Source organism: Salvelinus alpinus, chromosome 12 (assembly GCF_045679555.1).
Source record: "Salvelinus alpinus chromosome 12, SLU_Salpinus.1, whole genome shotgun sequence".
Taxonomy (NCBI): Eukaryota; Metazoa; Chordata; class Actinopteri; order Salmoniformes; family Salmonidae; genus Salvelinus; species Salvelinus alpinus.
Window position 1 is genome coordinate 8,668,194 of NC_092097.1, and position 25,795 is coordinate 8,693,988.

At 42.0% G+C, this 25,795-nt stretch overlaps 1 protein-coding gene across 2 annotated transcripts in view; it reads right to left on the minus strand.

The window, feature by feature from the left end:
• The window catches only part of LOC139535441 (chemokine-like protein TAFA-2), a 188,053-nt gene that overhangs the window by 26,291 nt on the left and 135,967 nt on the right, over window positions 1–25,795 (minus strand). For both annotated transcript variants that reach the window (XM_071334846.1, XM_071334845.1), the window contains exon 3: window positions 86–235. In XM_071334846.1, the coding sequence (XP_071190947.1) occupies window positions 86–235 (150 nt within the window). The remainder of the gene's footprint in view (window positions 1–85; window positions 236–25,795) is intronic.

The window sequence follows — 25,795 nt, forward strand, 5'->3', positions numbered from 1 at the left end:
AAAAACTGAGTATAAATGTATTCGGCAAAGGTATATGTAAACTTCCAACTTCAACTGTATATATATAAATATAGAATGACCGTACCGTCCACACAAGATGGAGCCGCTCTTGTTGTCCCAGCAACCTGTCCGGGGAAGCAGGAACATTTGACCGTCTGGGATCTCTCCTCAATCTTGTTCTTGTTGCAGCAGCGGTGGGCGGCGATCACTTCACAGGTCCCTGCTTTGACATGCACTGCAAACACAAACAGAGATGGCTCCATGTTCATGTTCCATGTTCATCAACCCAGCTCCTGTAGACAGCAGACCACGTAGGTTAAAGCTGTGTCTGTAAGGACATATCTCAAATTACCCTATTCTCCTTAATGCACTATGCATGTTTTCTGTTCTACTTGATAATTAATTGCACCCACCTGGTATCCAGGTCTAAATCAGTCCCTGATAAGAGGGGAATCATTTTTTTAAAGCAGTGGAACTGGCTTTGAAGTCCATATTTGAACCCTACACAGAGTGTATGGCTGCGTTTACACAGGCAGCCCATTTCAGATATTTTGCCAATTATTAGCATTTCTGATACTTTTTCTTTTCACTGATGTGTAAACAGCAAAGAAACACATGGAATCTGATCTTTTGACTTTAGATTTATACTGCTTCCAAATGGCTGAGTTTACACAGGCAGCCCAATTCTGATATTTTTTTTCCATTAATTGCTCTTTTGGCAAGATCTGATAGGTAAAAAGACAATTTCTGAAATAAACATTAGAATTTGACTGCCTGGTGAAACGCAGACAAAGTGGATCTGAATCCTGATACAAACTTGATCCTCTTTATGCAACCTCTGTCTAGATGTGCATATCAGTTTTTCTTGTAGAACATGACCTGCCGTTGCCATGAAAACCACGCCATCATTTTAAAGGAATAGTGACAAGAAATAAGCATTCCATCTGTGTGCTACTTCAGAGGCTACATCAGTGTGAAGGCGCAAATCTGATATGGGTCACATGTAAAACTGGATATACCGTAGAAAGAAAATCTGATTTGGGTTCTTAGGGTGGCTGTGTAAACAAAACATAAAACATAAAATACACAACTATTCACACCCCTTTACTTTTTCCACATTTTGTTATAGACTGAATTTAACATTCATAACATTTCGATTTTTATAACTGGCCTACACACAGTAACCCATAAAGTTAAAGTGGAATTATGTTTTTAAATCTTTTACAAATTAATAAAAAATGAAAAGCTGAAATGTCTTGAGTCAATAAGTATTCAACCCCTTTGTTGTGGCAAGCCTAAATAGGTTCAGGAGTAAAAATGTGCTTAACAAGTCAGATAATAAATTGCATGGAATAATAGTGTTTGACATGATTTTTGAATGACTACCCCATCTCTGTACTCCACACATACAATTATATGTAAGTTCCTTCAGTCGAACAGTTAATTTCAAACATAGATTCAACATCGACCAGGAAGGTTTTCCAATGCCTCGCAAAGAAGTGCACCTATTCGTCGATGGGTAAAAAAAAGCAGACAGTGTATATCCCGTTGTGCATGGTGAAGTTATTAGTTACAATTTGGATGGTGTATCATTACACCATCCAAATATTACTATGGCGCCGACAGAGATGGTCGCCTCGCTTCGCGTTCTTAGGAAACTATGCAGTATTTTGTTTATATATGTATTATTTATTACATTGTTACCCCAGGAAATCTTAATTCTTATGGGCAGGTGGGACGGTAGCGTCCCACCTGGCCAACATCCGGTGAAATTGCAGAGCACCAAAATCAAAATACAGAAATACTCATAATAAACATTCATAAAATATACAAGTGTTATACGTCGACTTAAAGAGGAACTTTTTGTTAATCCAGCCGCTGTCAGATTTCAAAAAGGCTTTACGGTGAAAGCATAACATGAGATTATCTGAGGACAGCGCCCCACTTACAAAAGCATACAAACATTTTACAACCAAGTAAAGAAATTACAAAAGTCAGAAATAGCGATAAAATTAATCACTTAACTTTGATCATCTTCATATGTTTGCAGTCACAAGAGTCCATGTTACACAATAAATGTTTGTTTTGTTCGATAAAGTCCCTCTTTATGTCCCAAAAAACTCAGTTTTGTTGGCGCGTTTTGTTCAGTAATCCACTGGCTCAAAGGCGGTTACGACATGCAGATGAAAACATCCTAATAGTACCTGTAAAGGTCATCGAAACATGTCAAACGATGTTTATAATTAATCCTCAGGTTGTCTATTGTCTAAATAATTGATAATATTTCAACCGGACAATAGTGTCTTCAATAGAAAAGAAAAACAATGAACGGCGCGCAATCGGTCACGCTTTCAAAACAGCTCTGGTTCATTTAGAGTCCACTGAAAGAATGTTCTCATTCTTCCTCGTTTTTCAGGATACAAGCCTGAAACAATGTCTAAAGATAGTTGACATCTAGTGGAAGCCATAGGAACTGCAATTTGGGTCCTATCCAAATACATACTGTATAGGCATTCAATAGAAAAGTACCCACATCAAAAATATCCCATTTCCTGGATGGATTTTCCTCAGGTTTTTGTCTGCCATATCAGTTCTGTTATACTCACAGACATTATGCTAACAGTTCTGGAGACTTCAGAGTGTTTTCTATCCAATACTACCATGCATGTGCATGTTTACTTTGGGCACGTTTGTCATCCAAACTTCTAAATACTGCTCCCTACCCAAGAGAGGTTAAGTGTTATTACATACAGCCGAGAAGAACTATTGGATATAAGAGCAACGTCAACTTACCAACATTATGACCAGGAATACAACTTTCCCGAAGCGGATCCTCTGTTTGGACCACCAACCAGGACAATGGATCGGATCCCAGTAGGCAACCCAAAACAACGGTGCCGCAGAAGGGGCAGATGGAGCGGTCTTCTGGTCAGGCTCCGTAGACGGGCACATCGTTCACCGCTCCCGGGTATACTACTCGCCAATGTCCAGTCTTTTGACAGCAAGGTAGACGAAATTCGAGCAAGGGTTAACTTCCAGAGAGACATCAGAGATTGTAACATTCTCTGTTTCACGGAAACATGGCTCACTCGGGATATGCTATCAGAGTTGGTACAGCCACCTGGATTCTTCACGCATTGTGTCGACAGAAACAAACATCTCTCTGGTAAGAAGAAGGGCGGGCGTGTATGCCTTATGATTAACGAGTCGTAGTGTGATCATAACAACATACAGGAACTCAAGTCCTTTTGTTCACCTGACCTAGAATTCCTTACAATCAAATGCCGACAGCATTATCTACCAAGAGAATTCTCTTAGATTATAATCACAGCCGTGTATATACCCCCCCAAGCAGACACCTCGACCGCCCTGAAAGAACTTCATTGGACTCTATGTAAACTATGTACATTTTATCAGCATATCGAATGCGCGAACCGGGCTGGCGACGTTCTAGATCATTGCTACTCTAACTTCTGCGAGGCATACAAAGCCCTCCCTCTCCCTTCTTTCGGCAAATCTGACCACAACTCCATTTTGTTGCTCCCTGCCTATAGACAGAAACTAAAACAGGAAACGCCCGTGCTCAGGTCTGTTCAACGCTGGTCCAACCAATCGGATTCCACGCTTCAAGATTGCTTCGATCACGTGGACTGGGATATGTTCCGGATAGCCTCAGACAACAACATTGATGGATACGCTGATTCGGTGAGCGAGTTAAATAGCAAGTGCATTGAAGATGTTGTACCCACGGTGACTATTAAAACCTTCCCCAACCAGAAACTGTGGATTGATGGCAGCATTCGCGCAAAACTGAAAGCACGAACCACTGCTTTTAATCATGGCAAGGCAACCGGAAACATGACCGAATACAAACAGTGTAGCTATTCCCTCCGCAAGGCAATCAAACAAGCTAAGCGTCAGTATAGAGACAAAGTAGAGTCACAATTCAATGGCTCAGACATGAGACGTATGTGGCAGGGTCTACAGTCAATCACGGATTACAAAAAGAAAACCAGCACCATCGCGGACACATACGTCTTGCTCTCAGACAAATTAAACAACTTCTTTGCTCGCTTTGAGGACAATACAGTGCCACTGACACGGCCCGCTACCAAAACCTGCGGGCTCTCCTTCACCGCGGCCAACATGAGTACAACATTTAAACATGTTAACCCCCGCAAGGCTGTCGGCCCAGACGGCATCCCTAGCCGCGTCCTCAGAGCATGCGCAGACCAGCTGGCTGGTGTGTTTACAGACATATTCAATCAATCCCTATCCCAGTCTGCTGTTCCCACATGCTTCAAGAGGGCCACCATTGTTCCTGTTCCCAAGAAAGCTAAGGTAACTGAGCTAAACGACTAGCTTCCGTCATCATGAAGTGCTTTGAGAGACTAGTCAAGGATCATATCACCTCCACCCTACCTGACACCCTAGACCCACTCCAATTTGCTTACCGCCCCAATAGGTCCACAGACGACGCAATCACAATCACTCTGCACACTGCCCGAACCCATCTGGACAAGAGGAATACCTATGTAAGAATGCTGTTCATCGATTACAACTCAGCATTTAACACCATAGTACCCTCCAAACTCGTAATTAAACTCGAGACCCTGGGTCTCGACCCCACCCTGTGCAACTGGGTCCTGGACTTTCTGACGGGCCGCACCCAGGTGGTTAGGGTAGGAAACAACATCTCCACCCCGCTGATCCTCAACACTGGGGCCCCACAAGGGTGCGTTCTCAGTCCTCTCTTGTACTTCCTGTTCACCCATGACTGCATGGCCATGCACACCTCCAACTCAATCATCAAGTTTGCAGACGTTACTACAGCGGTAGGCTTTGTTACCAACAACGACAAGGTGGCCTACAGGGAGGAGGTGAGGGCCCTCGGAGTGTGGTGTCAGGAACATAAGCTCACACTCAACGTCAACAAAACAAAGGAGATGATCGTGGATTTCAGGAAACAGCAGAGGGAGCACCCCCCTATCCACATTGACAGGACAGTAGTAGAGAAGGTGGAACGTTTTAAGTTCCTCGACGTACACATCACGGACAAACTGAAATGGTCCACCCACACAGACAGTGTGGTGAAGAAGGCGTAACAGCGCCTCTTCAGGAACTTTTACAGATGCACAATCGAGAGCATCCTGTCGGGCTGTATCACCGCCTGGTACGGCAACTGCTCCGCCCACAACCATAAGACTCTCCAGAGGGTAGTGAGGTCTGCACAACGCATCACCAGTGGCAAACTACCTGCCCTCCAGGACACCTACACCACGCGATGTCACAGAAAGGCCAAAAAGATCATCAAGGACAACAACCACCCGAGCCACTGCCTGTTCACCCCACTATCATCCAGAAGGTGAGGTCAGTACAGGTGCATGAAAGCTGGGACCGAGAGACTGAAAAACAGCTTCTATCTCAAGGCCATCAGACTGTTAAACAGCCATCACTAACATTGAGTGGCTGCTGCCAACATACTGACTCAAATATCTAGCCACTTTAATAATAAAAAATTGGATGTAATAAATGTATCACTAGTCACTTTAAACAATGCCACTTTATATAATGTTTACCTACCCTACATTACTCATCTCATATGTATATACTGTACTCTATGCCATCTACTGCATCTTGCCTATGCCGCACGGCCATCGCTCATCCATATATTTATATGTACACAATCTTATTAATTCCTTTACACTTGTGTGTATAAGGTAGTTGTTGTGAAATTGTTAGATTACTTGTTAGTTATTACTGCATGGTCGGAACTAGAAGCACAAGCATTTCGCTACACTCGCATTAACATCTGCTAACCATGTGTATGTGACCAATACAATTTGATTTGATTGATTTGATTTGATTACACACAGTTACTACAAAGACACAGGCGTCCTTCCTAACTCAGTTGACAGAAAGGAAAGAAACCGCTCAGGGATTTCACCATGAGGCAAATGGGGACTTTAAGATAGTTTAATGGCTGTGATAGGAGAAAACTGAGGAGGGATGAACGACATTGTAGTTACTTCACAATACTAACCTAATTGACAGAGTGAAAAGAAGGAAGCCTGTACAGAATGAAAAATATCTCAAAACATGCATCCTTTTTGCAACAAGGCACTAAAGTAATGCTAGAAAAAATATGGCAAAGCAATTCACTTTTTGTCCTGAATACAAAGTGTTATGTCTGGGGCAAATCCAACACAACACATTACTGAGTACCACTCTCCATATTTTCAAGCATAGTGGTGTCTGCATCATGTTATGGGTATGCTTGTAATCGATAAGGACTGGGCAGTTCTTCAGGATAAAAAAATCAATGAAATGGAGCTAAGCACAGGCAAAATCCTAAAGGAAAACCTGATTCAGCCTGCTTTTCACCAGACACTGGGAGATTAATTCACCTTCCAGCAGGACAATAACCTAAAACACAAGGCCAAATCTACGCTGGATTTTCTTACCAAGAAGACAGTGAATGTTCAAGAGTGGCCACTTTGACTTAAATATACTGTACTTGAAAATCTATGGCAAGACCTGAAAATGGTTGTCTAGCAATGATCAACAACTAATTTGACAGAGCTTAAAGAATTATGAAAAGAATAATGGGTAAATCCTACTCATTGAAGGGTTTTTCTTTATTTTTACTATTTTGTAGAACTACATTGTAGAATAACAGTGAAGACATCAAAAATATGAACTAACACATATGAAATCATGTAGTAACCAAAAAAGTGTTAAAGATATGAAAAATTCTTCAAAGAGATTCTTCAAAGCAGCCACCCTTTGCCTTGTAGCCACCCTTTGCATTCTCTAAACCAGCTTCATGAGGTAGTCACTTGGAATGCATTTCAATTAAAAGGTGTGCTTTGTTAAAAGTTAATTTGTGGAATTTCCTTCTTCTTAATCTGTTTGAGACAATCAGTTGTGTTGTGACAAGATATGGGTGGTATACAGAAGATAGCCCTATTTGGTAAAAGACCAAGTCCATATTATGGCAAGAACAGCTCAAATAAGCAAAGAGAAACGACAGTCCATCATTACTTTAAAACATGAAGGTCAGTCAATCCGGATCATTTCAGCTTTGAAAGTTTCTTCAAGTGTAGTCTCAAAACCATCAAGCGCAATGATGAAACTGGCTCTCATGACGACTCCCACAGGAAAGGAAGACACAGAGTTACCTCTGCTGGCAAGGATAAGTTCATTAGAGTTACCAGCCTCAGAAATTGCAGCCCAAATAAATGCAGAGTTCAAGTAAGAGACACTTGCTTGGGCCAAGAAACACAAGCAATGGACATTAGACCGGTGAAAATCATCAAATCAAATCAAATGTATTTATATAGCCCTTCTTACATCAGCTGATGCCACAAAGTGCTGTACAGAAACCCAGCCTAAAACCCCAAACAGCAAGCAATGCAGGTGTAGAAGCACGGTGGCTAAGAAAAACTCCCTAGAAAGGCCAAAACCTAGGAAGAAACCTAGAGAGGAACCAGGTGCCGGGTGGAGATTATAACAGAACATGGCCAAGATGTTCAAATGTTCATAAATGACCAACATGGTCAAATAATAATAATCCCAATAGTTGTCGAGGGTGCAACAGGTCAGCACCTCAGGAGTAAATGTCAGTTGGCTTTTCATAGCCGATCATTGAGAGTATCTCTACCGCTCCTGCTGTCTCTAGAGAGTTGAAAACAGCGGGTCTGGGACAGGTAGCACGTCCGGTGAACAGGTCAGTGTTCCAAATCTGTCCTTTGGTCTGATGAGTCCAACTGTGAGATTTTTGGTTCCAACTACCGTGTCTATGTGAGAAGCAGAGTAGGTGAACGGATGATCTCCGCATGTGTGACTCCCAACGTGAAACATGGAGGAGGAGGTGTGAAAGTGTAGGGGTGGTTTGCTGGTGACACTGTCAGTGATTTATTTAGAATTCAAGGCACACTTAACCAGCATGGCTACCACAGAATTCTGCAGCGATACGCCATGATTTGCGCTTAGTGGGACTATCAATTGTTTTTCAACAGGACAATGGCCCAACACAACACCAAGCTGTGTAAGGGTTATTTGACCAAGAAGGAGAATGATGGAGTGCTGCATCAGATGACCTGGCCTCCACAATCACCCGACCTCAACCCAATTGAGATGGTTTGGGATGAGTTGGACCGCAGAGTGAAGGAAAAGCAGCCAACAAGTGCTCAGCATATGTGGGAAGTCCGTCAAGAATGTTGGAAAATCTGTTGATTTGTTTAACACTTTTTTGGTTACTACATGATTCCATATGTGTTATTTCATAGTTTTGATGTCTTCACTATTATTCTACAATGTAGAAAATAGTAAAATTTAAGAAAAACCCTGGAATGAGTAGGTATGTCCAAACTTTTGACTGGTACTGTATGTACATTGGAAATTTCTGTATTTCATTTTCAATAAATTGAGAAAAAAAAATCTAAAAACATGTTTACACTTTGTTATTATGGGTTATTGTGTGTAAAAAAAAAAAGCAATGTAATCAATTTTGAATTCAGGCTGTAACACAACAAAATGTGGAATAAGTCAAGGGGTATGAATACTTCCTGAAGGCACTGTCTGTACCCTACAGAGTCTAATCTTATAGCAATTGGTAGCTTGATCGGGAATCCTCCTCCTGACTTTAAAAGGCTTTTGGGAAAGCCAGAGAAGAGTGGGGAGGAGGAAGTGTATTTGAACCGACCAGGCAGGGACATCTATAGAGCTGACCTGCAGCTCATGCACAGATACATCTCTGACGTACATTCATGGTTAAATTGTTCTCCATGTAGGGGCCCTTTTCTTTCCTGCACCTGATGTATTATGCATAAGAAAAATCCTTCTTTACGAGCTGAGAAGGCCACATCTTCCATGGTGAGAACACGGACAATATAGTAATTGCTTCATGAAGTAAGAGATAACCTCATATTAAAGTAACCCATATAGATTGGTGCTGAATTATTAATTCCAAGTATAAAATGGAGACAGTGGAGATGAGTGAACTAGGAATGCAACAATGACACGGCAACGTCAGCAGAAAAACGTTGTCGATGGTATGTTTTCAAATGTCCTTTGATGAAAGGAATCGTGGAGTGAAAATCGAATCACATTTTATTTGTCACATACGCTAAATACAACAAGGGTAGATCTTACCGTGATATGCTTACTTACGAGTCTTTAACCAATAACGTTTGAATAGAGAAAGTACGAAAACTGTGCTAAATAAACGAAAGGAAAAATAGTAACACAATAAAATAACAATAACGGTGCTATATAAAAGGGGTACCGGTACCGATTCGATGTGCAGGGGTACAGATTAGTCGAGGTAATTAAGGTAATATTTACATGTAGGTAGGGGTTGTTAAAGGCTTTGGTTTTTCCATTTATGTTTTGAGGTTGGACTTTAGCACGTATAGCTCGTTAGTACGTAGGGTGCACCGATTGGTGTCTCCTCGTTAGTCCGTTTGTGTTGCCATTTCATTTGTGGGAAGCTGTGTCATCTGTGCTGGCCCAGGTGCTCCAGTTGTCTTGATAGATGCGGAACTTCAACACTTTTAGTTGGTGCTCCTGATTTTGTTTTCTAAACAAACAAGCCTTAATCTGATTTCCCTGATTTCGTTTTGCTCCACCTTTTTGATTGGCTTCCTGTCTTTAAGTTTGGTGTGGGTTTATCTTTCGTTTGCCTATTCTTGGGCAAATTTCCTGGGCACTCATGGTGTTTTTTTTTTAGGTTCCAGTAGTTGTTGCTCGTCAACGTTCAGTAGACACCCCCATGAGTGTCTTTTCAGAACCCCACCTAAACCCCACCCGTTTAATTTTGGTTGTGGTCTGTGACTCTTTGTTAGTTCCCCCTTCTGTTTGAGCGACTTGCTGGGGAACGTAACGGTAAAATGACGGTAAAATGACTGGACATAGATAATAAACAGAGAGTAGCAGAAGTGTGTGTGTGTGTGTGTGTGTGTGTGTGTGTGTGTGTGTGTGTGTGTGTGTGTGTGTGTGTGTGTGTGTGTGTGTGTGTGTGTGTGTGTGTGTGTGTGTGTGTGTGTGTGCGCGTTTGTGTGGCATCAATATGCATGTGTGTGTGTTTGTGTGTGATGTAGTGTCAGTGTAGTGTACATCAAGACTGTGCAAGAGAGTCAGAGCAAAAAATTATAATAAAACAATTAAAAAGGAAATAGTCCTGGCAGCCATTTGATTAACTGTTCAGCAGTCTTTTGGCTTGGGGTAGAATCTGTTGGTCCCAGATTTGGCACTCTGGTACAGCTTGCCATGCGGTAGCAGAGAGAACAGTCTATGACTTGGGTGGCTGGAATCGTTGACCATTTTTAGGGCCTTCCTCTGACACCGCCTGGTATAGAGGTCCTGGAAGCTCGGCCCCAGTGAGGCACTGGGCTGTACGCACTACACAATGTAGTGCCTTGCAGTTGCCACACCAAGTGGTGATGCAACCAGTCAGGATGCTTTCGATGGTGCAGTTGTATAACTTTTGGAGGATCTGAGATCCCATGTCAAATTTTGAAGCCCATCAGGAAGTCCAGAATCCTCTTGCAGAGGGAGGTGTTCAGTCCCAGGTCCCCGAGCTTAGTGATGAGCTTGGAGGGCACTCCAAGCTCATCATGCCATGATGAATGCATCATGCACGTTGTTCTTATGCACGACGAGTGCCTGGATACAGCCCTTAGCCATGGTATATTGGCTGTATACCACTAACCCCCGAGGTGCCTTATTGTTTTTATAAACCGGTTGCAAACACAGTAAGGCAAGGAAATACACATCTAAATTGAAAATGTTGCTTTAATAAATAGATTTATAATAAATACATTCCGCCAGAAAAAGTAGTGCGTACAGAAGTATTGTTGCTAGACTGGTTACTATGCAACATAACCACAGACTAACTAGCAAGCTTACATTAAATGTATACAAAAACCAAGCATTAGCGCCACTTCTAGAGTGACTAACACATGCCAATTATTTATTAATGTTGCTCTGAATGTTTCCATTTACTGTGCACAAATGAAAAAATTGTCCCATGTTAATGTTTGTTGTTGAGTGCCCCATGTTTTTATTTGTTTTCTCCATGCTGCTGGAAATGGATGCCGTTCTTTTAGCTGGGAGAGCTGCTGCTGTGTTGTCAGAGAGAATAGTGCTCCACCGCTTCCTCGCTTCCAGATTTGGCCTGCAGTAACTTTAAAGAGACGTTTCGAATCTGTGTCCACTGACAGACATTATTTCTTGTGCCTCTAGTCCGGCATCAGAGAGTTTCTGGATCATGGTGGTTCAGAGGCAGTGGTTTGTGTAAATCTGCGATATGCCAGCTATTTCGCAGATCTTTGGCAAAATTGTTGCGAGCGTGTTCACTCCCATCTGCTTTTTTGTGTACTTGAAACATATTAGACAAAATAACATTAGCTAATAGTTAGGCCGACATAGCTACCGGTTATATTGTTAGGGTACATTAGAATGATTTAGCTAGCTACCTTACAGTTACATACCATATATATCTGTTCACTGGTGGGCAGCTTTGTTGGGCCCCACTTTCCTCAACGTTTTAATTACACCGACAAACACATTACTCGTTGTGAATTCAGTGTCTTTCTGTATACTCCATGCCAAACTGAGACGGGGGTCGTTGATATGTCGGTTCCAACCAGCTCTGAGTCCAGCATAGCTGCTAAATCCTATATTATTCGCCATGTTTCTCACTGAACCATAAAAGTCCCGTAGAATGTCGTTCAGCTCCGTTTTTGTTGTATTCCCAAACTCACAATGTATCCCTATTTTTTCACACCAGTCAGTGAAGCAGGTCAGTGCCCACTTTGTTGATTTCACAATGTTCTTTTCGTTTCACTTTCTCTCAAGTTCATCTAAACGCTTCTTTCCTACATCGGCATGACAAACTATTGTTGATGTAGCCATTTTATCGAGGTAAAAAGGCACAATGATATCAAGGTGAAAAGGCTAAACATCATAGTCATGGTATACGGTCTAACATACACAAGGCTAAATGCTGTTTTAGCCAATCAGCATCCTGTATCCAAACTACCCAGTTTATAATACAGTTTTTAATGTCCCGTTGATAGAATAGTCTCGAACGGAGCTCATCCAGTTTATTCTCCAGTGAGAATTATATTAAATACTTCCTTATGGCACAGGCCATAAGAAAGACTACAAAATGATGTTTGACTCCAGATTTAAAGACATGTGTATGGCACGTATTATGCTATTTACCGAATTAGCCTTTTTTTAATATTTAGAATAATCATTTACTAGAGGTGAATATACCCTTTAGTGTATGTACACATTTACCACAGGTGAATATAGAATTTATGTACACATTTGTCTTTTTAGATTAAATACAAAATCTATTTGTGTCTATTTTATATTCATTACCTTTCTTCTTAGTAGGCTTATGTGAAAGTCTTTAGTTATTTGAACATCATTGTCAGGGCAAGAAGGCGAGAAAACGATGAAAAGTTTCATTGTTCTTTTCAGATCAGCCTTAATTACGTCCGTAAAGATTTTCAATTTAGGACCTGAGTTGAAAATAGATTGAAAACTGGCCTCCATCTTGACATTAGTGAGCGATCCAAAAATCTCATCTACAACATTAAAAACATTTTGTTTCCAATCAATAAGGGGTCATTCACATTCCAACAAAAGTCCAGTCAACAATTGGCGATTGAGTGCTTTCCAGCCAATACAAACTACTGATGCAAACAAAGGTGAGGATCTTCGCCTGTGATGTGATTATGTTTAAGCCATAGGCACACCCCTGGGTCAAAGTTAATTTCCAAAGTTTCAATTGCTCAAATTGAATACTCAAAGTTTCTTGAAGAGGGAGAGTTAGCTGCATGTGACTGATAGGCAATCAATAATGGTCTAGTAGAGCTCTGTGACACTCATTATTGGAAGATAAACAGAACAACTGAATGTCCGAGTTGAAGGAAATTATCTGGTATGTGATCAAGAGGAGAATTTGAGAACACACAAGAGATTCAAACTGTGAAATAACATAATAATAATAGCTGCCTGTATTCATTTGATCAACTTGTTCACTAGAAAGTGCAGTCAGCATTTTACCTCAGAGAAACGACTCCTCTTCACCCCTCAAACCGAGCAGCCTTGTCCGCTAGCCAAGTCGTCTGGCCTCTCCAGCCTTCTCTGGCCAAGGTCACTGACTCGGGAGTCAAACCTCACACCAGGCCATGTGGGCAGCAGGGGGGGGGGGGGGGGGTGAGGGTGGTTAGGGGATGTATTACAGGGGTGAGGTGAGGGGTGAGCCGAGCCTTGGCTGGTAACTATGCACAACAATGCACAGGCCATAAGCAGGTTGACTGCTGATACTGATCGTATACCCTCAGCCAATGGCCCTTGGGAGAAGGTGAAAGCAAAGGGTGGGAAATATGGGAAATATGATTGGCTGGATGCCCATTATATACCATCAGGCTCTTTAGGATCACTTTGAGATCAATGGAGAGGATGCATAGTGCAACAATACTAATAGTATAGGATAATGCTCAATGTGCCAGCTAGATAGAAGCTGCCTCTCCTTCTCCTGCAGTGTTGTCCTGCTGTGCTCATCCAGACAACTGGGCAAATGGCTCCCCACACCTGTGATCAATACGTTTAACTTAAAGCACTTAGGATTGTCATCAGTTCAAATCACCCAGCACCCACATCAGCAGGAAGGATAGAGGATCAGGGTTGCAGGCAACACTAATGAGGACTGGCATGAGGTCCGGATCTCTAGGCAATCAATAGCACTTTTAGCACAGTGCTCCTCTCTGCAATCATATTCATTGATCCCTGATTGATAAGTGCCAACATGTATCCAGCAGTTATGTAGAGCTATGATTCACAGAGGGGAGAAATTCTGATAAATCTTAGGGAGGCAAGTAGCATCTATTGAGGGTAATTTATCATTGAACTAAACTAAAAGTATAGCGGACACGCAAAATGATTTAACATTTAAAATAATCTACACAGTGGACCTGTAGTTTGAAACTGCTCTTTACTGCCATACACATGTAATGTTATAAATAAGTGCATACTGTATGCTTGCATTATTAAATGAATCAAATGTAAATTACGCTCTGCTTTCAATTTCCATGCTCAATTTTCATCAATAGTTTTCAAAAAAAAATCATATTTAACGAGGCAAGTCAATTAAGAATTCATTTTTCATTTACAATGACGGCCTACCGGGGAACAGTGGGTTAATTGCCTTGTTCAGAATGACAGGTTTTTACCTTGTCAGCTCAGGGATTCGATCCAGCAACCTTTTGGTTACTGGTCCAACGCTCTAACCACTAGGCTACTTGCCACCCCAACATGATGACAAATAACAAACAAAAAACTAATGGAAAAAATAGCCACATCTCCTGTGAGTTTATTCATGATATTTGTTCATAGGGAAATTAGCATTGCAGTGTGGCAGTCACTTGTCTTTCAGCACAGAAATTAAAGACCTTGTGTTCTCCAAATTGTCTCTGCATTTGTTTTCCGCAGTATACAAAACACTGACAGAGGTTGAGGTTGAGAAAGTCAAACCACAACAGAAATAAAGGAAATTCAGCATTGAACCTAAGAACCATGAAAACAGCATCACTCAGAAAAATGTAATTTCAGTTCATACAACATCGTAGATAAAATAAATGTATCTATTAACTTGTCAGTCATACTTAGTGATAATAGCGCAGACAATTGCATCATAAAATAATAGTCATCATGGAAAATCCATCTCAAGTTACATTTAATGAAACTATCCAAGGAAACATGCTGCTCTTAGTTGGTCATTAATCTCTGTTAACTCATATGTAAAATGTTGCATCATTTGGTCAGCTGCATGACTAACTTCTGAGTTCATACTTGTTAGAAATGTATAGATATTTAAATCGATAGATACTGTATGTACAAAGGCTTAACTGAAACAAGGTTAAAGTTGTTTAGAGCACTAGATAAGATACAGTATGATCTCAAACAAGACCCATTCAGATAGGACTACAACAGTTGAAGTCGGAGGTTTACATACACTTAGGTTGGAGTCATTAAAACTCATTTTTCAACCACATTTCTTGTTAACAAACTAAAGTTTTGGCAAGTCGTTTAGGACATCTACTTTGTGCATGACACAAGTCATTTTTCCAACAATTGTTTCCAGACAGATTATTTCACTTATAATTCAGTGTATCACCATTCCAGTGGGTCAGAAGTTTACATACACTAAATTGACTGTGCCTTTAAACAGCTTGGAGAATTCCAGAAAATGATGTCATGGCTTTTGAAGCTTCTGATGGGCTAATTGCCATTATTTGAGTCAATTGGAGGTGTACCTGTTGGATGTACTTCAAGTCCTACCTTCAAACTCAGTGCCTCTTTGCTTGATATCATGGGAAAATCAAAAGAAATCAGCCAAGATGTCAGAAATCTTTTTTTTTGACCTCCACAAGTCTGGTTCCTTGGGAGCAATTTACAAACGCCTGAAGGTACCACATTCATCTGTACAAACAATAGTACGCAAGTATAAACACCATGGGACCACGCAGCCGTCATACCACTCAGGAAGGAGACGCATTCTGTCTCCTAGAGATGAACTTTTTAATTTTTTAATTTTAATTTTTTTAATACATTTTATCCCCTTTTCTCCCCAATTTTCGTGGTATCCAATCGCTAGTAATTACTATCTTGTCTCATCGCTACAACTCCCGTACGGGCTCGGGAGAGACGAAGGTCGAAAGCCATGCATCCTCCGAAGCACAACCCAACCAAGCCGCACTGCTTCTTAACACAGCGCGCCTCCAACCCGGAAGCCAGCCGCACCAATGTGTCGGAGGAAACACCGTGCACTCGCCCCCCTCGGTTAGCGCGCACTGCGCCCGGCCCGCCACAGGAGTCGCTGGAGCGCGATGAGACAAGGATATCCCTACCGGCCAAACCCTCCCTAACCCGGACGACGCTAGGCCAATTGTGCGTCGCCCCACGGACCTCCCGGTCGCGGCCGGCTGCGACAGAGCCTGGGCGCGAACCCAGAGACTCTGGTGGCGCAGCTAGCACTGGAGATGAACTTTGGTGCTTTGGTGCGAAAAGTGCAAATCAATCCCAGAACAACAACAAAGGACCTTGTGAAGATGCTGGAGGAAACAGTACCAAAAGTATCTATATCCACAGTAAAACGAGTCCTATATCGACATAACCTGAAAGGCCACTCAGCAAGGAAGAAGCCACTGCTTCAAAACCGCCATAAAAAAAGCCAGATTACGGTTTGCAACTGCAGATGGGGACAAAGATCGTACTTTTTGTAGAAATGTCCTCTGGTCTGATGAAACAAAAATAGAACTGTTTGGCCATAATATCCATTGTTATGTTTGGAGGAAAAAGGGGGAGGCTTGCAAGCCGAAGAACACCATCCCAACTGTGAAGCACGAGGTGGCAGCATCATGTTGTGGGGGTGCTTTGCTGCAGGAGGGACTGGTGCACTTCACAAAATAGATGGCAACATGAGGAAAGATGTGGATATATTGAAGCAACATCTCAAGACATCAGTCAGGAAGTTAAAGCTGGATCGCAAACGGGTCTTCCAAATGGACAGTGACCCCAAGCATACCTCTAAATTTGTGGCAAAATGGCTTAAGGACAACAAAGTCAAGGTATTGGAGTGGCCATCACAAAGTGCTGACCTCAATGCCACAGAAAATTAGTGGGCAGAACTGAAAAAGCGTGTGCGAGCAAGGAGGCCTACAAACCTGACTCAGTTACACCAGCTCTGCCAGGAGGAATGGGCCAAAATTTACCCAACTTATTGTGGGAAGCTTGTGGAAGGCTACCCGAAACGTTTGACCCAAGTTAAACAATTTAAAGGCAATGCTACCAAATACTAATTGAGTGTATGTAAACCCACTGGGAATGTGATGAAAGAAATAACAGCTGAAATAAATAATTCTCTCTGCTATTATTCTGACATTTCACATTCTTAAAAAAAAGTGGTGATCCTAACTGACCTAAAACAGGGAATTTTGACTAGGATTAAATGTCAGGAATTGTGAAAAACTGAGTTTAAATGTATTTGGCTAAGGTGTATGTAAACATCCGACTTCAACTGTAACTAGGCCCTCAAAGAAAGGCCTTACGATATATGTACTGTAATGTATTGTCATAAATCATTTACTTTTAAAGACTAATAAGGCAGGTGGAACCATTCATAGATTGTTTATTGGAAGAGCCCTCCAAAGATAAAATGGTTCTTGGTAGAACCCTTCATAGAGGGTTCTAGGTAGAACCATAAACAAAGGGTTATTTGAAGAAACCTACATAGAGGGTTATAGATAGAACCCTCTGCAAAGGGACCCTCTGCAAAGGGACCCTCTACAAAGGGTTCCACCCAGCACCAAAAAGGGTTCCCTTATGGGGACAAATCGAGGAACCCTGTATGGTTCTACTTTTTTTTAAATTCTAAGAGTGTACATGCGCACTAAAGCACCAATATGTGAACAATGCAAATCCAATGGCAAGCCACAGGATTATACTGTATAAATAGAATTTCTCTTTGAAAGATTCTGCTTCTTCACATCACATACAGTAAAGTGAATTCTAACTAATCTAATCCTGTAAAGTGATGATCAGTTGCACTAGCCCCAGCACGTCCTCACACTCATTACTCACTCACAAACACTGCTGAAGGCAGAAAAAGCTTTTTGGAGAAGTACAGAAAGAGAGAGAGAGGCAGTCCAATTACCTGTAATCGCCACAGCAATTTACAGCCAGTCACTTATGAACTAATGGCAGAACCAACCAGGCCATTTGGGCTGCGGGGGAACAGAGATCAAACAAACTCACTCCACACAGGACCCAGGCTGGGCGACACTATCAGGGATGCTGAGCTAGTAGGCCTATCCTAAATGTTCAAGTTGAATTAACATCACAAATGTAATGTAATTTCCTGTCTTGTTGACAGGAATAGTCTGTGTCTGTATTTCTGACAGACAGGAAACAAACGTATCTGCCCACTGAGGCACTAATCCTCTGGTTTAGCTTCACTGACTTCTTATTTGAACCAGAAAAGTAAGAAAACTAAATGTGCTTAACCTTATTTCCTGTTTGAGCTGATCTCTTTTTTCAACACACGGAATAGGGAGACTAAATCACAACACTGAACAGAGTCACCGGGTGTGGGCCCAGACCACAGCATCCATCAAAACATGTAGACAATAGAAGCACAACATGAATAAATGATGACTAAATTTTACGCTCAAGCTGCTCATGAACCATTTAAGACTAAGGAGAGCTGGTACAATACAGTACAACCACTAAATGCTGAATATATGACTGCCTGTCTGCTCTCCAACGCTGGTCTGACCAATTGGAATGCTTGCTTCAAGAGTGTTTTGATCATGTGGACTGTAACGTATACAGTTCATCAGGAAGTGAAGAGGGGATGTTGTTCCTACCACGACGATTAAAACCTATCCAAACCAAAAACCGTGGATAGATGGCAGCATTCGTGCCATCTAAATCTGAAAGCGCGAACCAGAGCATTTAACCACGGCATGTAGCAGGGACTCCAGACAATCACGGAGTTTAAAGGGAAAACCAGCCACATTGCGGACACCCCAACTTCTTTCTACCTGTAACGATCGTCTGTGGTGGTAGAAGGATCGGACCAAAGCGCAGCGTGGTAAGTGTTCATGTCTTTAATATAAATCCAAAACTGAACACAGGAACAAAAACAATAAACGATGATCAAACGAAACAGTACCGTGTGGCGACAATCACTGACACGGAAACAAACACCCACAAACCAAAAGTGAAACCCAGGCTACCTAAGTATGATTCTCAATCAGGGACAACGATTGACAGCTGCCTCTGATTGAGAATCATACCAGGCCGAACACAAAACCCCAACATAGAAAAACACACATAGACTGCCCACCCCAACTCACGCCCTGACCATACCAAATAAAGACAAAACAAAGGAAATAAAGGTCAGAACGTGACACTACCGGTCAAGCTAAACACCTTCTTCGCCCGCTTTTAGGAAAACAGTGCTGCTGACGCGGGCCACCGCTGTTCCCGAGGACGGTACGCTCTCATTCTCCATGGCCGACATGAGTAAGACATTTAAGCGTGTTAACACTTGCAAGGCTGCCGGCCCAATCACCATCACAATGCACACTGCCCTACCCCATCTGCACCATAGTGTTGAAGGCCGTCCCCAGGTGGTGAAGGTAGACAACAACACCTCCACTATGCTGATCCTCACACAGGGGCCCCACAAGTTTGCGTGATCAGCCCCCTCCTGTACTTTCCGTTCACCCATGACCCATGACGCACGTCTCCAACTCAATCATCAAGTTTGCAGATGACACAACAGTGGTACCAACAAAGATGAGACAGCCTATAGGGAGGAGGTGAGGGCCCTGGTGGAGTGGTGCCAGGAAAATGATCTCTCCCTCAACATCAACAAAATGAAGGAGCTGATCGTGGACTTCAAGAGGGAGCATGACCCCATCTACATCATTGGGGCTGCAGTGGAGATGGTGAAAAGTTTCAAGTTCCCCGGCATACACATCACTGACAATCTGAAATGGTCCACCCACACAGACAGTTTGGTGAAGAAGGCACAACACTGCCTCTTCAACCTCCTGAGGCTGGAGAAATTGGTCTTGGCCCCTAAGATACTCACAAACTTTTACAGATGCACCATTGAGAGCATCCTGATGGGCTGTATCACCGCCTAGTACGGCAACTGCAACGTCCACAACTGCAGGGCTTTCCAGACGGTGGTGCCCAACGCGTCAGTGCAAACTGCCTGCCCTCCAGGACAGCTACAGCACCCCAGTGTCACAGGAAGGCTAATAAGATGATCAAGGACACCCGAGCTATGGCCTGTGCACCCCACTACCATCCAGAAGGCAAGGTCAGTACAAGTGCATCAATGCTGGGACCGACAGACTGAAAAACAGCTTCTATCTCAAGGCCATCAGACTGTTAAGTAGTCACCACTAGCCGGCCTTTGCCCAGTACCCTGCCCTGAACTTTAGTCACTGTCACTAGCCGGCTACCATCCAGTTACTCAACCCCGCACCTTAGAATGCTGGTGCCTATGTAAATAGTCATGGAACACTGGTCACTTTAATAATGTTTACATACTGTTTTACTCACTTCATATGTACATAATTTATTCTAGTCAAGGCCTATTCTATTTAGCTATTTCTGTACATATGCTATTCTATCATACGTATTCATCAGATAAAATAAACATTCTATCCATATACTGTCCATAATGTCATCCCAACAGACTGTGTCCAACAGTCAACAGTTTGGACACACCTACTCATTCCAGGGTTTTTCTTTTGTACTATTTTCTACATTGTAGAATAATAGTGAAGACATCAAAACTTTGAAATGACACATATGGAATCATGTAGTCACCAAAAAAGGGTTAAACAAATCAAAATATATTCTTTAAAGTAGCCACCCTTGCCTTGATGACAGCTTTGCACACTCTTGGCATTCTCTCAACCAGCTTCATGAGGTAGTCACCTGGAATGCATTTAAATTAACAGGTGTGCCTTGTTAATTTGTGGAGGTTCTTTCCTCCTATTATACTCCAGACTCCGACATTGCTCCTCCTAATTTTTCTATATTTCTTAATTCCATTCTTTTACATTTTAGAGTTGTTTGTAATGTTTATTGTTAGATATTACTGCACTGTTGGAGCTAGGAACACAAGCATTTCTCTACACCCGCATCTGCTAAATATGTGTATGAGATCAATTCAATTGCATTTTATTATATTTTATTTTCTGTATATTGTACTGTCAATAGTCCAAGCAGTGATGTAATACCTGGGATCGAGCCTAAAGTCCTCATAATGCAAGGTAAACATTTCCAAATGGAAAAACAAAGGGAGGACAGAGAGAGGGGGGAGAGATGTTTGGACCAGGTGAAAGAGGTATATGAAAAAGATAGTGGAGATTGTTTTTTCCACCTCTATCTTGTTAAAGCATATAAAGCAGGCATAGAAATATTGGTTATCTGAGATATTTATCCCTCAAGCTTTCTGAGCAATGCGAGTAAGTCTCAGAAGACCTGTGCTTAATTGGTTTATGGTATTCTGAAGATGTTGACTCATATCTCTCCAGCTGTAAACCTGCTGAGCTTGAGAATCACACTTGGGTGTACCCAGTAAATAAGCCCACATCACAGAGACAGGTTAGAGAAAACTCCACAGACTCCAAAGACAAGTCTCTCTGAGCATACTTGCACAGTAGGTCTAATGCCGCTGTTCAATAGTTTTACCTGTGCAACAAAACAAAACAATAGAAGACTGTTGTCATGACTGTCCTGTGAGGATCCGAATGGGTCAGATCACCAGACACTCTGTCACCCACAGAGGGGAGGAGGAGGGAGCTGGAGGGGCGTTTATAGCTCACACCCTGTCGTAGATTAAAGGAGAGGAGATCCAAAGAACATCCCTCTCCAAATGAACACAGGAATGTTCCTTTGTCGCCAAAGACTTTTCCAGCTGAAACTAACACGTTCTAAAGTGAATACTGTAAAAATATTCCTGACAGAGAACGTGGGGAATGGTCAGAGGCGAGCTAAAGAATAATAATGTCATATTGGTTGCTATTTTGTGATGTCATTAAAAGTGTTATAAAGGACATACTGTAACTTGAAAAGTATATACACTACATGTACAAAGTTTTAATCCTCTAAGTGCATGAAATATGAAACATTGTGAGCGTGTTTTTGTTAAGATAGGAATGGGATTTTAGCAGTCATAAGAGATAATTGTCTCCTATATACTTTGCACAGGAAGTAGCCACGCCCCGAGTGAGGTCAGAGAGCCAGTCAGCCTGATGGAACTGTCCCTTTCTACCAGAGTGCATGAAAGGATTGGTAAAAAATGATCATTTAGACCAGAGAGGCGTAGAGCTGCAGCCCACATCTAAAGTGGTTTGAGACAATAACGTCACCTCCCAGACAATCACTGGTACGGCTGATTAGCTGTCCTAAGTAAAATCTCTTCAAAAGTGAATTTAAGTGGGACCATTCTACTACTTTGTCAAATCACCGTAGTATGCTACTCTCATCACCCCACTGGAACCATCGACACGGCTGGCTAGCCTATCTTCAAAGAAGCTTCAGGAGCGAATGAGAGGAGAACAACAGAGAAACACCTTTTTGGACAATCAGAGCCTTACAAGCGTGCCGCTGAAAGGCCCAACACCCTTCCTAAGACAGAGATCCACGGCGAGCGAAAGCATTTAAACGTAAATACATGAATGATTTCTTACTACAAACAGGCGGCGGTTCATGTGCAAAGTATATGATTACTAAAATATATCAACGATAAGTGTCTCTTTCTCTCTCTCCACAATAGGTTGTGTCAGTCCGCTAGGGACCTTTTCTCATACGTGTGTATGTTTATCCTGTCTTATCATTTAGTTAGCTAGTAAATAAATAATTAAACCAATTTGTGTAGTACTGAATCATAAGTAAGGCTGGGGTTTTTGCAGATGCAGGAGGTTACGACTGTTCAGAATGATGATATGATACGAGGTTATGATTAATACATTGACTGTTTTATGGATGTGATAGGTAAAGACCTTTAGAGTTTAATCCGGGAGATGGTAACTATTTAAACAACCGCTCTCATGGTGCCCCAAATTCTAATGAGTTAATTGTTACATGATTAATTTAATTGGGTAACAAATAAACATAGTTAGTTAATTAGATAAATAACAGTCATCAAATTAATGAAAGTAAAGTCACGACACTGTATAAAGTCAACCAAACCAAAATGTTATCTTGAACGGGTTTGGTTGACTTTACACAGTCTTCTATAGTTTTTCAATGGTTTTGTTTTGTTGCACAGATATAGTACTAAACTACTGAACAGTGGCATAAGATGCTCTTTAACTCTCAAACTCAAGTTTGGACTTCAAAGCCAGTTCCACTACATTTTTTCATTGTTGCCCTCTATAGACCTGGTGTCCCAGGTCTATAGTTGCCCTCTATAGACCTGGGACACCAGGTGGGTACAATTAATGATCCTCTAGAACAGAAAAGCAGCAGACTCCGGACCTTGTAGGGTAAGAGTTGAATACTCCTACTCCATAAGATGCTCTTCAAGAAAAAAGGAGCAATATAGAGGACATATAGCGTACAATGCAAAAGCCATAAACTATAAACAGATGAGTGTGCCTTACTTGACCATTACTACAACATTAACTTGTATCATGATACCTTCAGTCACAAGTCAGACTCTCAAAGACAAATAAAAGTATTTGTATTCTCTCCATTTGTGAGAGCAGAGAAATGGATGACTGGGTGCTGACACTTGGTGAATGTATGGCCAAGCAGTGTAAATGAAGTCCTTGTCAGCAACATTCATCTCTCTGCCACAATGTTAAGGCCCAACCACTGATTGATCAATCCAGCTCCCTCGAGGAATCATGCACACATAGAAGTGAATGGCTTCCAAAGTTATTAAATCCAGGGGCACACACAGTATCCGAAGCCTACTCAAAATAAATGGTGTCTCAGAATGGCTTTCCATTCTCTTGACAGTCGTTGTAAATGCAGGAGTGGAGAAGCACAACATTATTAAACTTTGGCTTTGAGAGCATCGTATGCCTCGCAATAAACTGTGTTGGTGAGTAGAGGCGTTTCTGATTGCCAAGCTCCTTTTTATTGGTAGAATCAATAACTACTGTGTAAACTTGGGAACTCCAGACATACACTGCTGTGTGTTATTGTTTTAACGTCAAGAGCTATTCTGCAGTACATGCACATTCTACCAGTGTTGGTTTTGAGTCTGTATTGCAGCATTGCACAGACACTTGCTAGTAGCTACTCTTGTTGGCATTCTAGTTCCATTCATCAAAGCTTATTACCTGTAAAAAGGCTATCAACCATTTATAAATCCTCCTTTGGAACATTACAACTACCATATAAAACAGAGATGCTATCTCTCAAACTACCCCAGACAGCAATGGCGCCCGTTCTCCTTCTCATCGTTGTCATCTGCACAGTGGTGACAACCCTCCAACAGGCCCGAGCAGACAAAAGCAGTAGAGAGATCATAGCCTATAGTGCAGCAGCATGTGAATCCTGTTCATTTCTATATTCTCTCATCTCACACACCACACATACTTGATATCCGTCAGAGAACCGTCATGTCACCTCTAAACGGGTTGCCGTCTCCTCTCGCAAAATGTAAGTCGTGTTTTTTTCATCCTAAACAGATGAGACACCCAGAGCTGTGGAGCAACAAAGGGGATATGGTCCTTGTTCGCTGCGTGAGAGTGGCACACAGTTACAGTTCCATCTCCAGTCGGCAACAATGAGGAAATCATGATTTAAATACGAATGGTTATCGTAGGCCGCCTCGCATATATCAGTTTAGAAATTCACTTATGACCAAAGGTGGAAAATGACCTACAGTATATTATGTGCAGTAATTTCCATTATCATACTAAATAGTGGATTGCCTTAGAGAACAATGGATTTGCGTCTTCACCAACCAACCTCTAGGGCGAGTTGCTAAATATACCACCAGGTCAAGGTGAATATGACCTGACAGTTTTCTAACTCATAGTAAATGTGCCTTTCCCTAATAACGGTGACTACCCCATTCCGTACAAATTTGTGCAACTGCGACATTCAAACGAGGCTGCAATGAAAACTAATGGGACTGCAGCGACTGTATTGACATCAAAATCTGGGGTGTGTACTACGTTTCTATTCAAGCATTGATTGACATGGTAATGGATCAATAGTATTGGAGAGAAGTTGAAAAAACTGACCCCTCCGACGCTGTACGTTAAATTGTGACGTGTCATGACATAATGTACAGCACGCATAAAGCAACTAATTCTGTGTCTTACAGTCTCTCTCCACCAGGTGTAGCGCTTCTCTCGCTGTTTAAAAACAAGAAAGGGACAGGGACAGGGTAAGGGGGATACCTAGTCCTTTTTTGCGTCATCACCGCAAGCCATCGTGACTCTCAAAAGCCGATTCAAATTCGACACGTAATGACACATTAAGTAACTCTTTATAGCGTTTTATTTACATTTTAAAGGTGATAAGTTGGACAGATCGGTTGAAAAAAGCCGTTTCCCCACATGACATCTCTCCTTCTCACTATCATGCAATAGGTTTCACTTCCCCACCCGCCATTTTTAAAAATACCCGACGGAGCTCATTGCCTTCATGAATCATGCAGAGATGGGCATCATGCTGGTCTCGTCATTGATTTTGTTGGAAAGGGGAGAGATTGTGCTTTACAATAGCATTGGTATTACAGTTGATCTGGAAGTATTACGTTTTTTGTGCGCTAAAATAAGGTAAATTGTACGGACCAGCACGATGTACAAAAGTGAGTTAGTTAACGTTAGGAAATCCTGCAGAAACATTTTGACAGACCTTTTAAAAAAGCAATTTCAGGAAACGATCCAGCAGTCCCACCCATTAAATGTTATGCTTCATTCACATAAACTTGCTGCTCAGCCTTGTTTGTGTTTTTTATGGTTTCAGTGTGGACGCTGTGATGGGCTGTACTGCACTTCCTTCCTGCAGAGAGATGCAAGCCGGGAGGTAAAAGAGTCATGGATCATGGCTGAAAGACAGAGAGGCGATTGATGGACTGCATTTCTGAAGCTTATATTTCACTTTATTCAGCCACGACTCAGCCCAGCTACTGGGGCATATCAAAGCATCGCTGTAAAGACAGGTAGAGGAAGAAGAGACTAGGGCTCTGTGGTTGCTGCTGTTGAAAACCCTGTTC